Source organism: Podarcis filfolensis (genome assembly GCF_964270895.1).
Source record: "Podarcis filfolensis genome assembly, chromosome: 2".
Lineage (NCBI taxonomy): Eukaryota > Metazoa > Chordata > Lepidosauria > Squamata > Lacertidae > Podarcis > Podarcis filfolensis.
This window is the reverse complement of record NC_139605.1, coordinates 68,353,239-68,369,332: the sequence shown is the minus strand read 5'-3', so window position 1 is coordinate 68,369,332 and position 16,094 is coordinate 68,353,239. Positions and strand designations below refer to the sequence as shown.

Genomic DNA, 16,094 nt, shown 5'->3' with positions numbered 1-16,094 from the left:
GCATATAATGGGATTTATATGCTGCGCCTGCTGCTCATGGGTAAGTATTTGCAGAATTGGAGCCCCTCTAGACATGGCATTTTAAAGTGCAGCAGTAGAAATAATTGAGAGTGGAATTAGCAAATGTGTGGTGTCTGCTGCTGCTTTCACATCACCAGGAAAAAGGAAAGTGGGGGAATGCTTTCCTTCTTTCTATTCAGAGCACTGTAGGTTTGTGTAATAACACTTCTAGAGCATGTCAATGGACTTCTTTCACTTCATAGTTACAGTTTGCTGAGCCCTGGGAAGAGGAAGCGGGGAAAGGAACCTGAATCTCACAGAAACCTATGAAAGGTAATGAATGAAGCTCTGCTTAGGAAGAGATACCTAAGCTTGCTTTTACATTTCTCTGCCACGGCCCACATGCATCACTATATACATTTGCACTGTGATCAGCAAAGTAGTCTGTGGCAAAGGGTCGTATCTCAGTGCCAGGGCATCTGTCTTGCAAGTGAAAGATCCTAGGTCCAACCCCTGACATTTCCAGAAAAGACTGTGGATGAAATCCTGGAAAACTGCTGCTAGTTGGGTAGACAGTACTGAGCTAGAAGGACCAAAGGTCTGACTCTGTATAAGGCAGCTTCCTAGGTTGATTGTTCTGGTAATGCAACTGTACTTTAAGGGTAGCTGATGGGTCTCCAACCCTTGATGAGTTAGGGACTTCCCTGCATGCAAAGGCAGGATCTGGAGGATTGAGTGGATGAGATCAATAGTCAAGAAGGCACCACATTGAGCCGCATGAAATAGAAGTCCATCAACCTCACCAAGAAACTTGCACAGGTACAGACTGATATCTTCTTTCTTACTAAATGCAAGAACCTGGACATTATACCCAAGGGTCTTAGAATTAAGAACCCTCTACAATCCACGTATCCCAGTCAAGAAGGTGGTTCCTGCACATGCAAGTGAGAGGAGATGGAGCTCCTCAACCTGGAAATGGAGCCCATCTAGGAAAAAGAAAACTGGTACTAAACTTCTGCCTTGTGGTATATCTTTGGGAGAAGAAAGGCTAAGGAGTAACCCTACACAAATCCAGAGTGGAGTCCCTAAGACAGTTGGATGGTGCCTTGTACGCCTCTTTCTGGCAACCTCTGCAGCCAAGCTGCAAATGGATTACTCTGCTTTCTTTTGGATCACATCAGCGAGGCTGAGAGGCGGTCCTGTCATCTGGGCAGCCCAGGACCCCCATGCACACTGCCCAGGTCACTTTGGTGCTGCTAATGCTGCAGTTTGACTACACCCCTGGAGGCACAGTGTGGTGTAGTGGTTAAGAGCGGTAGTCTCGTAATCTGGGGAACCGGGTTTGCGTCTCCGCTCCTCCACATGCAGCTGCTGGGTGACCTTGGGCCAGTCACATTTCTCTGAAGTCTCTCAGCCCCACTCACCTCACAGAGTGTTTGTTGTGGGGGAGGAAGGGAAAGGAGAATGTTAGCCGCTTTGAGACTCCTGAAGGGGAGTGAAAGGCAGGATATCAAATCCAAACTCCTCTTCTTCTTCATACTCCATTGTCTTTTGATGGATCTCAGCAACAAAATTAAGGGAGCGGTGTTCAAAAAGTTTTCAGCCTGATCTGGGCCTTTACAGGTATGCTTCAGAATTATTTTGTATAATGCTTCCAGGGTATTACATACAGGACAAGTTACACTAATGCCAATTCTTTGGGCTCAATGGGCACTTACAGCTAGTGATGAAAGTGAGAAGCTCTCCATAGTGATTTCTCCTATGTGTTAGTTGGACATACCAAGGAGGGAACAGGATGGTAATACAGTATGCACACCCCGTATTAGTCTGAAAGGGCCTGCCACATGACTGAGAACCCTGATTGCCCCAGAGTTCCTAAACATGGGGAGCAGCCCTCCCAAATAAACACTGCCCCAGTAGGCAGGCATGGACTGTTGTCCTTTCACATGCTCAGAGAATGCATGGGGGAGGACAACTAACAACTGTCAAGGAACCCTTTCCGTGCTTCCTTCAGCACTGTGGCTGCTGCCTAGTCACTCATCTTCCCTATGTCAGTGCCCCATCTTGGACTTGGAGCAACATGTCTGCATGTTCTGCTGCTTCAAGCTTAAGTGAGGCACTACCTGAGGGGGGGGGTGTGAGAGCAAGTAGGAATACTTCAGCAGATCCACACATTTCAATCATAATCTGCATTTAGAGCATATAAAATAATATTGGGGACTGTAGCTTGGGGTGCAGGGAATGGTAGCTTTGTGAGGGGAACAACAGTTTGAAAGATCCTTGTGCCGGGATCATGTGCTTTAAATGTGTGTTGAGTTTAATTTAAATGTACTGCTCCGGATTGCAGAGAAAAGGGGAAATTGTGGCTGCTGCAGTTGGAAGACTTCGTGGCCATCCCAAGGTGAGCCTCGTTCATGGAAATTCGTTTAGTTTTAATCTGGGCCTTACTAAATTACTCCGAGAAACTCGCATGTTCTTAATTAAAAGTTAAGAATTTTTGGTGCTGATAAATCCAGGGTTGCAGGTTCTGCTATTCCTACACTGAAGGGTGGGGCTAGATCAGAGCTTTCCTGTTAGTGTCGGCTGCAGTGTGTACTGTGTGTCACGTGAATGTTCCTGCGCTCCTCCTGGGGCTGGAAAGGGGTTCGTTTAAGCTCTGGTTTGATTGTAGAACTGAATTACTGTGTCACGAAATGATGCATGTCTAGAAAGTGTGTCACCAACATGAAAAGTTTGGAAAGCTCTGGACTAGATGATCCTCAGGGTCCCTTCCAATTCTACAATTTTATTATTCTAATTCCGGCGGGAAGCAGAACCAAAGCAAAAAACCCGGGAAGGGGGGGGGAAGCGCCAATAAGTTAAGCGTTTAACTGCGATCGTGACAAGGTACATTGGGGGCAAGCTTTTATTTTTTCGCCTTCTTGCATCCCTGTTATTGACCCTTGTTGGGTTTGGGGGGGGGTGCAGATCCTTAAAACATCTCCAGAGCGGCTCAGGAGTTCCACATCCTCCAGGGTCGAGGAATTCCAGTCGGGGTGTGGGGGGGAAAACCAGACAAAACTCCACAAAGCCATCCCATCCAAAGCGCAAGGAGCGCTCGGGCGTCCCCATTCCCGTCTGCGTCTTAGAATGGGGCCTGTTTCGTGCTCAGGAAGCTAAAACTCAGCGGATCGGAGGCGAAGTTGGCGGGAGAGCCCAGGCCGAGCGCCTCCCGCTTTCCTCCCTTTCCCTTCCCTCTCCTTTCTTGCACCAAAACATCCCCAAGCGCCGCCGCTCCACCAAAGCCAAGCAGGGATCGCCGTGTTCCCCACGTGGGCTGGGCCGGGCCGGGCCGCGCGGCCAATCGGCTGCCGGGAAGCCCGCGCGAAACCCCGCCCGCCCGCCTCCCCCTCCCGCCGCGGCTGCTCCAAGTGATTAATTTTTGTCATATGACTGTCACACCGAATGGAGTCGGGTTCGCGGAACTAGCCGGCCGTCGCAGCTCGCGCGCGGGGAGGGGGGCGATCGCTCGCTCGCTGGCTGCTCTGGGCTTGGCCCCGCCGGGGCGAGAGCGGCGCGCTCCCAAAATGCCGCCCACACCCACCTTGTTGCAGAAGCTCTTCAACAAAAAGAGCGGCTTGGTCTCCCCCTGCAAGGAGCCCCGGGAAGAGTGCGTCTTCAGGTAAGGGGGCAGGCAGGGGGCGGGTGGAGAAGGGGCTGGGGCTGGCCCTGGCTTGGTTCCGGGGTCGGATCGCGGCGGGGCTGATCCCCATCCCCTCTCTGGCTTGGGGGCACTGCTTGGCTTCCTGCTGCTCTTTGCGGAGTCGCCTCCTTCGCCTACCATCTGAGCCACGCCGCCGATTCTTCTCTTCCCCATCCCTAACTTGACAGATCAGACTCTCCTTCTCTCCCAGCCTCCCCACTTTTTCCCCCAGGAGGAGGCGGAGGGGCGGGCGGGGAGTTTTCCTGGCACCGTCTTGCCTTGGCGGCCAAACAGCCGATCTGCCTCCCGGGCGGAAATCACACGGATGTGTGTCTTCGCCATGCGCCAAAACTTCGCGCAACGTTGTTTCTACTTTTTGAGGAGCTCTCTTTCTCCCTCCTCCTCTCTCAAGTCGTGCCTCTTTCGTCCTCGGAGGATCGTGGCCGTCACGTGCGTGCAGAGGCGAGTATCTCCCCCCCCCCATCACTTTCTTGAGTTGCAAAAAGAGAAACGACTCCCCTCAAAAAGGGAGCCACTTCCCCCTGCTGCTTCTCAAGCTCTTCATTTGGGTTCTGTTGGGGAAAGAAAAGAAGACGACCGGCTCTCTCTTCCTCCTCCTTTCCCGGTGGTCCGTTCCCTCCTCCTTTCTTCAACTTCGAAGCACTAAATAGACAATTAAATTAAAAATATATAATATGCCATCTGCACACACTCGGCTGCCTTGAAAGTGGAAGCGACGACGCTTGACTGCCAGGCAAGAGCCACCTTAAATCTTAAGGAGGGACAGAAAACGCGAACTGTCTGGCTGCCAGTGTAGTGTAGGGTTACCAGAGAAATCTGCTTGATCTTGCCATAACAGAACCCTGCCTGGCTGGGCGAGGGTACCGAATAAACAGGCTGCAAGCCAAGGATGGTTCTGTGAAAGCCCTTTGTGCCTCTCGGAAAGTTCCTTTTGCGTCTCGTTTCCCTTAGTAATAATAATAGAAACAAAACGTACATTTCAGCTCTGTGACTGTGCAAGAGACTTGCCACTGAACTCTTTGGGCTTATGATATTATTTCTTATCCTTTTGCCTGTTGATGGTCCAGTACAATCCTAGAGATATGCTGCTTATATTGGGGTCGCAGCAATAGTCAGAAATTGAATTGCTGTTTGCACCAATATTTGAGCATTGAGATCAGAATATTACTTAGAAGCCAAAATTGTTTCTGAATGTCCTGTGCATATTTCTTGGACCTGGGTTCTACTGAGTTCTGCAGGAGTGACTTCCAGGCCTTAGGATGCAAACCTATGTACCCTTACGTGGGAAAACCTCACTGAATTCAGTGGGACTTATTTGTGAGTAATGAATAGGGAACTGGGCTGCACATGACTTTCACAGATGAGGAATAGTATGCTGTTGGTGTTGAGTCTTCTATCAGCCCAATTCCACTGCTGCTGGAAAAGAAAGTTAGTTACCAACTTTGAATTTAGTATTAGAAGGCTGATGTGAGTGGAAATCATTTGCTTAAATTACATAACAGACAATACTACAGTCTTGTAGAGGCTGCTAGGTGTTGCCACTGACTTCACTTTGACGAAGATTTCACTATTCCCACAAAATTTCTATTTGACATTCGCCACTTGAATTATTTTCATTGTCTAACCATTTCGTTCAGTTAAACTATATTTCAAAACATAAAATAGATTGCCCAAAGGCTTCTTTGTGGAACCACTTACCAGCTTTGTTTAATTTTATACACAACCGTGTTACTGTTTGTTGGCACTGGGCGTTGATATCACCTGGTAATACTCTACTGTGTCACCTAGTCTTCAAGGACACCTAAATTAGCCCAAACAGTCAATCCTAGCTGCATCTACTCAAAGGTGTTTTATAAGCAAACCTAATACTGTATCTATCTGGCTACTTCTAGTGCGCCGTTTTATTAGAGTATCAGTATGCAAATGGGAATTCCTTAATGACGTGTGAATAAACATGCAGAAGTCAATGGAAATTGTTTTGGAGGTTGACATGTTAAAGTCAGTGTTTAAGAAGATACATTTTTAAGAACATATACTTTGAAATAAATATTTCCACAAATAAGAAGCAAGCGCAGCTTTTAACATCCTATGTATTCCTTTCATGGCTTGATCATGTATTCTTTGGTTTCTGCTCTCCCATTTGGTTCTCACCTTTTCTACTGCATTTATAAAGTATTTTCAGGACAGTGCTTTGCAAAGCCATTTAGCTATGGTGAAATACTAGCTAAGCATCAAAAGATTTTCATGTACTTAATAGGCTATGTACTTTTCACAGTTGTAGATATTTCAGAGGTGGCCCTATTAAAAGGGCAAGGTGGTCTTTTGGGTGACAATATTGTCACTTATTTAGAGGCATATGTCTATCACCATCGGAGGATGTTTGGATCTTCTGTATTAGGAATCGCATGCAGGTTGTTGGAAATATACATTGGGTTGAATCCAGACTTCATCTTCTGCAAATGGAAAGACTCCTGTCCAAGAAGGCTCTTGGTCCAGTAGAAGGATCTTGCAGGTGTAAAGTGGGGGAGGTGACTTTTGCTGATTTTCTCTTCCCTCAATGCCATTTCCCATCCTGTTCTGGAGGGCCCTCATGTCTCCACATTTTTTCTGAGCATGCAAGGATCTGTAAAGGGAAGGGGGAATCGACAAAAGTCACCTTCCCCACTTATGCTGGAAGGAGCAAAGCTTGGATCCAAGCCATCGGTTACATCTGCTGAAGGCATATCCTGCCATAAACATTGTGCACTTTATTTTAGTCTCCTCATTAAATAAGGGGTTGACATTTTTATTTGGTTACAACCGATACCAAGACATACATAAGTAGGGATGGACTTGAGGGCCCAAGTAAGACTTTCTATCTGCATTAAGTTATTAAAAGTTTGTTTTCTACCCATAGATACAGCACAGTTATATTTGTTAGGTAGCACGTCATGGAGAATAGGTCAGTCAGCAGTTATTTGGCTGTGGCAGCTAACATTTCAGAGGCAGCATAGTCCTTGGTACCAGTTGCTGAAGAAAGGCAACAGGGCATGAGTTTCTTGTCCTCACCATTGAAATCAGAATGTAGGACTAGTTCCTGTATTCTTTTCTAGCTATTTGGTGGTTATTGCTGTGGTTGCATATCCTCAGCAGTGTATTTATTTCACCCAAAGAAAGCACTGGACCTGGCACAATTCTGTGTGGGGATGTCATCTGTGGTGGGCCAAAGTATTCTGTCAGTGCGGGACATGCTTTTGACAGCATCTTGCACCCAAAGAAAGTGTTGAGACAGACATCCATATTGTAGAAGAAGACTCCAGGAGGTGTGTGTGTATCATTTGGGGTGTCTCAAATCCATTTTGGAGGTGCACACCTCCAGTTCCTTATTTCATGCTGAAGTCTGTGTTGTGCAATTTGAGTGTTGAGCACATTGGGGGAAATTATTGTGAAAGGGACAGTCCTCCATTCGTGGAGATATATGATACAGTGTAGATACTTACAAACCTCCGTTCTTTTTTAAAAGATGTTTTGCTTGTATTGTGATTCAAAATGTCATACAAATAAACATCTGGGAACTAGGAGTAACCAACTTCAGCACTGTCAAGCAATGTAGGGAAAGCAGCAGTGTGGTGTGGGGGTTAGAGCGTTGGATCTCGGGGGCGGATCTACGTTCAGAATCTCGCCTAGCCATGAAACTCATCGGATGACCTTGGGCCACTCACCATTTTTTAACTTAGCAGGTTTGTTGTGAGGATAAAATGGAGGATGGGTGAAGGAAACTATGTATGCTGCCTTAAGCTTTTTGGAGGAAAGGCAGGATAGAAATGTAGTGAGTAAACGTTGTAAGTGGATGAGCCAACAGGGCATTTCTTACGTTTTTGCTTTTGGTGCAATGCTTAGCATCCTGTAAATCCCTAATCAATATTAGGTTGTTGTTGTATAACATTTTTAAGAGCAAGGATATTAAATCATTCACAAAGTAGAAGTGAGTATTCCAGCCAAGTCCTTGCTTGCTTTTCTCATTCTTCCAGAGGAAGAAGGAACAGCAAGACATAAATTGCAGTAAATATCCAGATGTTAAGGTGGCTCCTTTATTTGGAAAGATCATTTTTCTTAAGAAAAATAGCCATGCATTGCATAAACTCAAGGTGGCTTGGAGTGGCTGTTGGCGTTTGGATTGGGTAGGTTATTGACAAAAGAGTACAATCAAAATTATTATTGGAGGCCTTTTCTTTTACCTAAAGGATACTGGGTATCTTGTTATTCTCTCCAGTACAGATTTTTTACTTCCCTTCCCCTGCATGACGAAGTGTGCATGCACACGAAAGCTCATACCAAGAACTAACTTAGTTGGTCTTTAAGGTGCTACTGGAAAGAAAAAAAAATTTTTTTTGTTTTGACTATGGCAGACCAACACGGCTACCTTTCTGTAACTTCCCTTCCCCTGTCATCAGAACTGTTGCTTATGAAATTTATAGAGCAATCCTGTGCAATTTTACTCAGAAGCAAAGCCAACTTTGTGTAGTGGAGGTTACTCCAAAAAATTATTGTTAAAGCCTCAAGGATATGTTTTAGTTTTGTAGCTAAACTTACAAACCCACGAGCCCAGGTTCAGAGCTAACACTAAACCAAACCATGACTTAGCCCCAGGTAGGAACATAAGTAATTTGCACTTCCTGAAACAGTGGACAAAAACTTCCTTCAAAACCTGCACTTCTCCAAATTTTGCAGTGCAATTCCCCAACCAAATAATGTGTTCAAGAATGCATATGCTAGTGTGTGCTTCAGAATGTATGTATTAGTGACAGCAATGTTTAAACACGTAGTATAGTAGGGGAAACTTTGCATTAAAATGTATTTTTAGGCAAAATTGCGGCTGAAATCTTTGCCCTGAGAATCTGCAAATTAGCTGCTTTGTGCTAAGCCACAGTTTGGCCTAGTGTTGCATGCGGATTGGGGTCGTTCATGCATGGCTAGTAAGTGGGAACTCAGCTGACTTCATTGACTCGCATGTGGGTTCATTACTTGATTAAGAGTTTTTTGGTCGCTGCACAGTGTTCCCTTGAAGCAACTACCTGAGATGTTATGTCTCAATGCATTTTTCTGAAAGTGTTTAGATTGCTTCCTGGGTATGCTCACGAGCCAGTTTTATAGTTGTTCTAAGCATGTCCTTCATCAATGCTCCCTTCCCCCATTTTTCTTTACTTGACGGCGTAATTTGTTTTATTATTTGAATCCCCTCAGCTGTTTCAAGTCAGGATTCACCCTTGAGGGCACAAAAACTCATAGTATGCTAAGTCCAAATTTGTGTTCTTGAAGGTAGGCAAAAAATGTTCTTACACTTCCTTTTAAAATGGCAGACACTGAAATACTTTTGTAAACACCAGGTTTATAATAGAACAGAATTTTCAGATGGTCTGGTAGTATGTTCTGGCTTTTTTAACAAATGACAAAACTTGTGATCAGTTGAAGAACATGTCCCAAAGTGATGAAAAATGCTGGCTGGGTTTTCCCTTATTTATTTAAACATCTAGAGTTGCATCCAGTGCTGCAGTTCTGCTTGTGAAACAGACTCCATGCAAGCAACATAACTTCCTTTTCTTCTCCTTCCAGTGCTCTGCCTTCCCCACTTTCAAGGGCAGGAGAGGGGCACTAGGAACAGATTTAGGGAGTTCTTAGGTGGAGGAGAGGAAACTGAAGTCCTGTGATGTCAACAAACCATAGTCTACCCTAGACTGGAGGCTGGGGAAGGGCAAAAACTCAAAATCTTTCTGGAGTGATTTTGACACTGAGCCTATCTATGGGCTCAGAAAGAGAGAAAAGGTGGGGGTGGATCCTCTGAACATATATTTTCCTCCTTGCTCAACAGAGTCTTCTCAAATGCAGCAGAAATCACCAGTGCCCCAGGCTATGGATTCTTGGCTGGAACTCCAATAGAGGAAAACAAAAGGAAGCATAAAATAGGGATAGGAAAACAGCAAGGGGTCTCTTAAGCTTTTTATTCCACCATCACCACCCAGCTTTCATATGTTCAACACCACTGTAATCCTACTTCCACCCGGAATATGGGCATTAAGGCTTCCGTTCTTTACCTGCTTACCTGGGAATAAGCACCATTGAAGTCAGTAGACCACTCATCTGAGTAGACAAGAAAGGGACTGCACTGTAGGCCTGGCAGCCTCTGAAGTGGCTTCTGTTCCTTCTTGCCCCTTTCCTATACTTTTACCTCAGTTGTGGGTGAGCGGGCTCCAGGAATATTGTGGACCTTTGTCCAGGGATGTACCTAGGGATTGGCTTGGTTGGTCCCTGCCAAAGGTGCAGGCCCAAGGGCGCGAAAAAATTGCCCCTCTTCACTCTGGCTTGGAGGGTTTAGGAGCCTGACTGTCCGCACGGTTCCTGGGGCGCTCCACCACTGCACGGCCGGGTAAGGTGTGCAGGCTTCTCTGGGCACCTTGGTGGAGGAATCTGGTCGCTGGCATGGGCTGTTGCAGTAGCCCTGCCAGTAGGGATGGGGTGGGTGGTCTCAGTTGGCCAACAGCGCTATTAGAAGTGTGAGCAGAGTGCCCAGTAGGGCTCAGAGGGAAGAGAGAAAGGGAGTGGGCAAGAGTTACAGGAGGAGGAAAAAGGGAGGGAAGAAGGAAGGAGGCAGAAGGGTAAGCAGCGAGTGGAAGGAGGGAGACAGCAAGGCAGACTGACAGACCAGCAGAGGAGGAGGAGAGGCTGAGCACAGCAGACCCTGATGGCCTTGGAGGAAGTCACTGGGAGAGCGTAAAAGCGAACTTTCTGAGTTTCTGGTCCATGAGCTCTCCTGGCTTCAGAGCTCCATGCCAAGGATGCAAGGGCACCTAGGTAGGCCTCTGTCCCTGTCCCCAGAGAGTGGTGCAGAAGTCGTTCATGAGGCAGTAAGGTAACTCAGGAATACTTTGATTAACTGCGCTTCAGCGGCATTAAGCTTTAAAGGCTGATCCATTAATTAATAAAGCAGCTGAAGCATCACAATTAACTAAGGCACACACTTACTTGGGGAAAAGCTTGCTTATGAATGGGTTGTGCAACCGCTCACAAACCAGTTTGCCCAGGGGCTCACCTTATCTCTCAAAGTCGCCAAAGGCTCTTTCTTCCTCTCTAGGGAATAGGCTGCGCTCCTTTCCCTGACTTCTGCTTCCCCCTCCCCCTCCTGTTCACAGACGTAAAGGAGGAGAGAAGTGACTCAGTGCAGGCTCCTCATTAAGAGCTGTACCCGTCTCCCCTTTTGGGGAATTCATAGAAGTGCATTTCCTTCAAGCGTCTCACCGCTTTGAGCAATAGCAAAATGCCTGACCTCTAATGAACGCTACAGCGATGGAAGCCAACACAGCAGAACCACTTCCAGCATTTCACAAAAGGAATTAGAAGTTGTGTCCAAAGCATGGGGCTTAACGTTTTTCTTCTGCCTCAAGGGAGGGGAAAAAGTGAAACTGACTCATTTCATACTTCTGACTGTGGCTGGGTTCTCTGACTCTCACTATCATCACCATCCTGCTTTTTCAGTCAGGTCCAGGGCCTGGGTTCATCACAGTGGTCATGAGTTGTTCTTTTGCCGACGTGTGACACTATGCCATGTCGTCTGTGTTATCACTTCCTTGTCTGCCTGTGTGGTTTACTAAGATTGGACTGTGACATCTGACACATTTGGGCTGCTTGCAGTGCATTCTGCCTGCATCGCACAGCTCTTTAGTTCAGTCTCCTTCCTCTTTGGGGTATAAAGCTCTTTCAGAAGAGGCTGAGCCAAAGCAGCAAATCATTTGGGTTCCCCTTTTACCCTCCTAGGACATTGCGAACAGTCATAGTGGCACTTGTAAGACAAGGCATTGATGCAGCCGTTTTTCCAGCACAGACACTATTTCAGTATTTGCTTAACTGAATAAATCTACTTCATGCCTTTGCCTAGAAATCAGGGTGCTTTTTCTTCTTGCTGTGGCCAGACCTACTATTGGGCAGAGTGAGGTGGTTGCATCTGGTTACAGGTGCTGAAGGTGGGAACTTCAGTATGTGCCCAACCAGCCTGCCAGAAGCCCCCTAAGGTAGCCTGATGATCTCAGGTGTACTGAAGGAAGATGCTCCCCCATCAGTGTTGAAGTAACTGCCAGTCCAGTTAGTCTTTGATGGGGGAGTGGAGAGAGAGAGCATTTCTTCAACCTACCGTATTTTTCGCTCTATAAGACGCACCCGACCATAAGACGCACCTTGTTTTAGAGGAGGAGAACAAGACAAAAAATATTCTCCCCCTCTGCGCAGAGCCCCTTCAGCGAAGCGGCAGGAGAAGCGGAGCCCCTTCCATTTCTCCTCCTGCTTCGCTGAAGGGGGGCTGCGTAGAGAGGGAAAGTGCGCAGCGCCTCTCCAGCGAAGCAAAGCCAGGAGAGCAAGAGGGATTGGTGCGCACCAACCCCTCTTGCTCTCCTGGCTTCAGCGAAAGCAACACGAAGCCTCCGGAGCGCAGCAGGAGCTCCCACTGAGCTCTGGAGGCTTTGCGTTGCTTTCGCTGAAGCCATGGAGCCTGCATTCGCTCCATAAGGCGCACACATATTTCCCCTTACTTTTTAGGAGGGGAAAAGTGCGTCTTATAGAGCAAAAAATACGGTATTTTCTTGTTTTCTTTGGCATTTGGTATTTAGCACTTTGCAGTAGTACAGGTATAGTACTACTTGTTAGCTTTGACCAGGGGGCGGGCGGGGGGGGGGGAGCCAGGTGCTCCATCAGTACAAGTGTATTGCGGTTTCATGGACCCCCCCCCCACAAAAAAGGTGCACAATAGAAGCTGAAAATGAACATGCTAACACAACTCATAGCAGGGCTATGAGGAACCTGTATGTGCTGGAGTTTATTTTATGTTCTTTCTTGACTTTGGGGCAAATAATCTCAGTCTGTGGGGAGTTGAAATGCTTTTGACTGCAGTCCTTTGTACACTTACTTGGGGGTGCTGAGTGGGTCTTACTTCTGAGTAAACATGCCACAGGTGAGGCTGTTAAGCTACCAGCAGTAGCTATTCATGCACCCCTTTCCATTGTCCGTCCAAACAAGCAAGAGGCATTATCAGATCTCAAGGACACATTCCATCTAGGCAAAAGCACTCGGGTGCAAGGCTGGGCCAGTGAGGGATCTGGCTTGGGGAGAGTTCCCAGAACTAGATAATGCTCTGAGGAAAATTATTTCCTTATGCCTCCTTTGGTTTGCTGTTATGGGAATGATTCGGTTTTTATTGTCGGAAATTATTTAGCTCTTGTAAAGTCACTCTGTTAGTGGGAGCAGCAGCATGTTCCTTCCTCCTGGAATAACTTGACCTGCATGACTTGGAAGCTGAACGTCCATTTCCTTACCCTTTTGTTTGGGTCCACGTTTTGTTTTTGTTTTTTTAATGCTGCTTCCGGAGAAGTTTTTAAGGGGGAGGGGGGCGGGAAGCAACTGGCAGGATGGTTTCATAATTACATAAGACCGTTCTCCTCTTGTTGCATTGTAGCTGAACGTGTGCGAGTAACACAAGGAAGGAGCCACTAATTTGATCGGGATTACACTGGATTTACATGTATGATCAGTGCAAGTTAGGAAGGGTGTGCAGAGTTTTGTCAGTCAAAAACAGGAAGCAACCTCAGCCGTTTTGGGTGTGTTCCCAAGATCTCTCTTGATATGGATTCGGTTGCTCTTAACACACACTATTCTCCCCCCCCCCCCGCCCCTGTTCGGGGCAACTAAAAGATTGGCGTTGTTGAGATGTGTATCTCAAGTGTGTTTCTAAGCAGTGAGCACTCTTTATTTTCCAAACCAGCCTTTGAAATGAATTCATTTACCTTGATACTAAATCCGTTTATTGATTAAATATTGATTTCTCTGGAAATGCTAAAAAGAGATCAGTCCAGCCACAGTTTTGCTGTTCTATGTCCTGTTACTCTTTTAACTTACACCTCTCCCACTGAGAGCAGTGTGATTGATGTTCAGTAGGCACATTGACTCATTGTTATGAGAGCAGTACTAGCACCACTCCTTCCTGCACTGATGAGGTAGCATGAGGAGCTCTGCACCACACATGAGGAGTCCACACTGACTCCTTCCTTTGGAAACACCAACCTTCAGGAAATTTGATTACTTCTAGCCTGAACAGGAGTCCCCTGCTGGACTCTTCCTACATAGTTTTGGGCTTATTGCATTACCCTACAGTGCTGGCAGTGTGAATAGTGGACCAGTTCTGAATATTGACTGGACCATGTCCTCAATTTGCATGGGCATATGTATGAAGCATAACTATTCCGTTTCCACTGACACAAAAGATTGCTTCAGAAGGTGCTTCCCCTTTGCAAGTAGATCCCCGGTTTACAAAAAGCAAGACTAGTTCTTCTGTTTAGTGACCAGTTATTGCATGACTTTTATTTTATCAGACCCTATAAAATACCCTGCATTTCCATAGCTTAGCTCTCAGTGGGGATAGATGAATCAGGCCATTTAAGTTTCATTCAGTGTGTCATCTTTACAATCATAAATTCATTTCACACCACTGCTGCATGTGCTCACGTTTTGTTTTGTTTTTTTAAAAAAGGACCCCAGGAAAATCCATACACATTTTGGTGATCATTTCTCCTAATATACATATTGCGTGTGTGCAATTATGCCTGGCACATGTGTTTTTGCTAAGCTACACCAATTTGTAGGTATTCTTTGCAAGGAGAACTGCATTGCAAAGAAGTATGCATTTGAAGGAGACCTGATTTTTAGTTTGTGTATTGGTTTGGGAAGTGTGGATTTGTTTGCATGAAAGTGCAAGCAGAATGATTCCCCCCCCCCCATCCCTAGCTTTCAGACTAAGCTCAGATCTAAAGAGCTGTTATGTTTCCATCCAAGATGATGGTACACATCCAGCATGATTCTCTCCCCTTCCCATCCTTTAAGAGTAGGGTTCTAATCTGACCCCCACAACGTGGCTCTTTGGAAAGCTCTCCTGAGTTTCGCAAATGGTTTGCTGTTAGTTATGGAAGGCTGCTTTTCAACAGGCACAAATCCAAAAGCCAGTTTGATATCTGACAGTAGTTCCTGGGCATTCTTATCCTGGTCTACATCTTTGTATAGTTCTCAGAAGATATTCCATATATTTTAATGGTTATGTCTTTGGTCCTTGTAGAAAACAAATTAAAATGAAAAATCATTACTGTACAAAATTATTTTATTAATTGTGATTAGTATACTTTATATCATGATTATGAATTTTGCTTTACTACTTTAACTACCAGTAATTTCTGTATTTATTTATTTTTAAATGCTTTTCTATTGAGTTTGTTGGTGTCCTATCCCACTTCAGTTTCTAGCCATTAACATTTTGCTGCTGTTGTAGCATATAGGAACATCCCCTTTTATCATTTGAAATATCAATTGTCATAATGCCCAGAAGAAAGGCTTCAGATTTCTTCTCAAATGTTTGTCTGAACATTTTTTAAAATTTGTCATAGACAGTATTCCATTCTTAAAATTTTTGTCACAACCCCACCATATGTGGTACATCATTCCTTCCCCTTTATTTATCCTCCCCTCACCTGCTGCATGACAGGGTTTTCCCTGACCGTCATTTAATGACAGCAACATGCTGGAGCTATACAGAACATAAATTATCAAAATACATGAATTAATAGAGGAAGTAATAGTATTGCATGGAAGGGATCATTTTACATAAGGATATATGTACTTTCAGGGAACACGGGGGGCGCTGTGGGTTAAACCACAGAGCCTAGGACTTGCCGTTCAGAAGGTCGGCGGTTCGAATCCCCGCGACGGGGTAAGCTCCCTTTGCTCTGTCCCTGCTCCTGCCAACCTAGCAGTTCGGAAGCACATCAGAGTGCAGGTAGATAAATAGGTACCACTCCAGCAGGAAGGTAAACAGCATTTCCGTGCACTGCTCTGGTTCACCAGAAGCGGCTTAGTCATGCTGGCCACATGACCTGGAAGCTGTACGCCGGCTCCCTCGGCCAATAAAGTGAAATGAGCACTGCAACCCCAGAGTCGGCCACGACTGGACCTATTGGTCAGGGGTCCCTTTACCTATATGTACTTTCAAGCTCCAAATAATTTTACCTGCAGGTAGTGAATATCTTAAGCCACCCATCTCAAATTCATTGGGTGGAATACAGCATAATACTAAGTGGGGTATGCATACACGGAACAAGGTCTGCGCATGATCAATGAGATTTTCCTCCCTATCCTCAACCTGTGTGCCTCCTAAACCTGTTCTGGGGTTTTCTTCAGCCCTCCAAAGCAGATTTAGGGGGCATGGTGGGGGGACGGGACCCTGTGGTATGTGCAGACCTTACCATAAATTCAAATGCTGTTGCCTGTGACATTTTATTGTTAAATACTGATGATAATGCATTTCCTAAGCATCATCAGTAAGTAGTCT

General features: G+C 45.9%; 1 protein-coding gene across 4 annotated transcripts in view; it reads left to right on the top strand.

The window, feature by feature from the left end:
* Nucleotides 1-3,418: 3,418 nt before the first annotated feature.
* Nucleotides 3,419-16,094, top strand: part of FNIP1 (folliculin interacting protein 1) — a 90,407-nt gene continuing 77,731 nt past the window's right edge. For 2 of the 4 annotated variants that reach the window (XR_014544808.1, XM_083600092.1), the window contains exon 1: nt 3,419-3,661. Coding sequence is in view for 2 of the 4 variants with exons in the window: in XM_083600092.1 (XP_083456218.1) it covers nt 3,429-3,661 (233 nt within the window). In the remaining 2 variants the exon portion in view is untranslated. The remainder of the gene's footprint in view (nt 3,662-16,094) is intronic. The other 2 variants (XR_014544809.1, XM_083600095.1) reach the window with 2 other exon arrangements.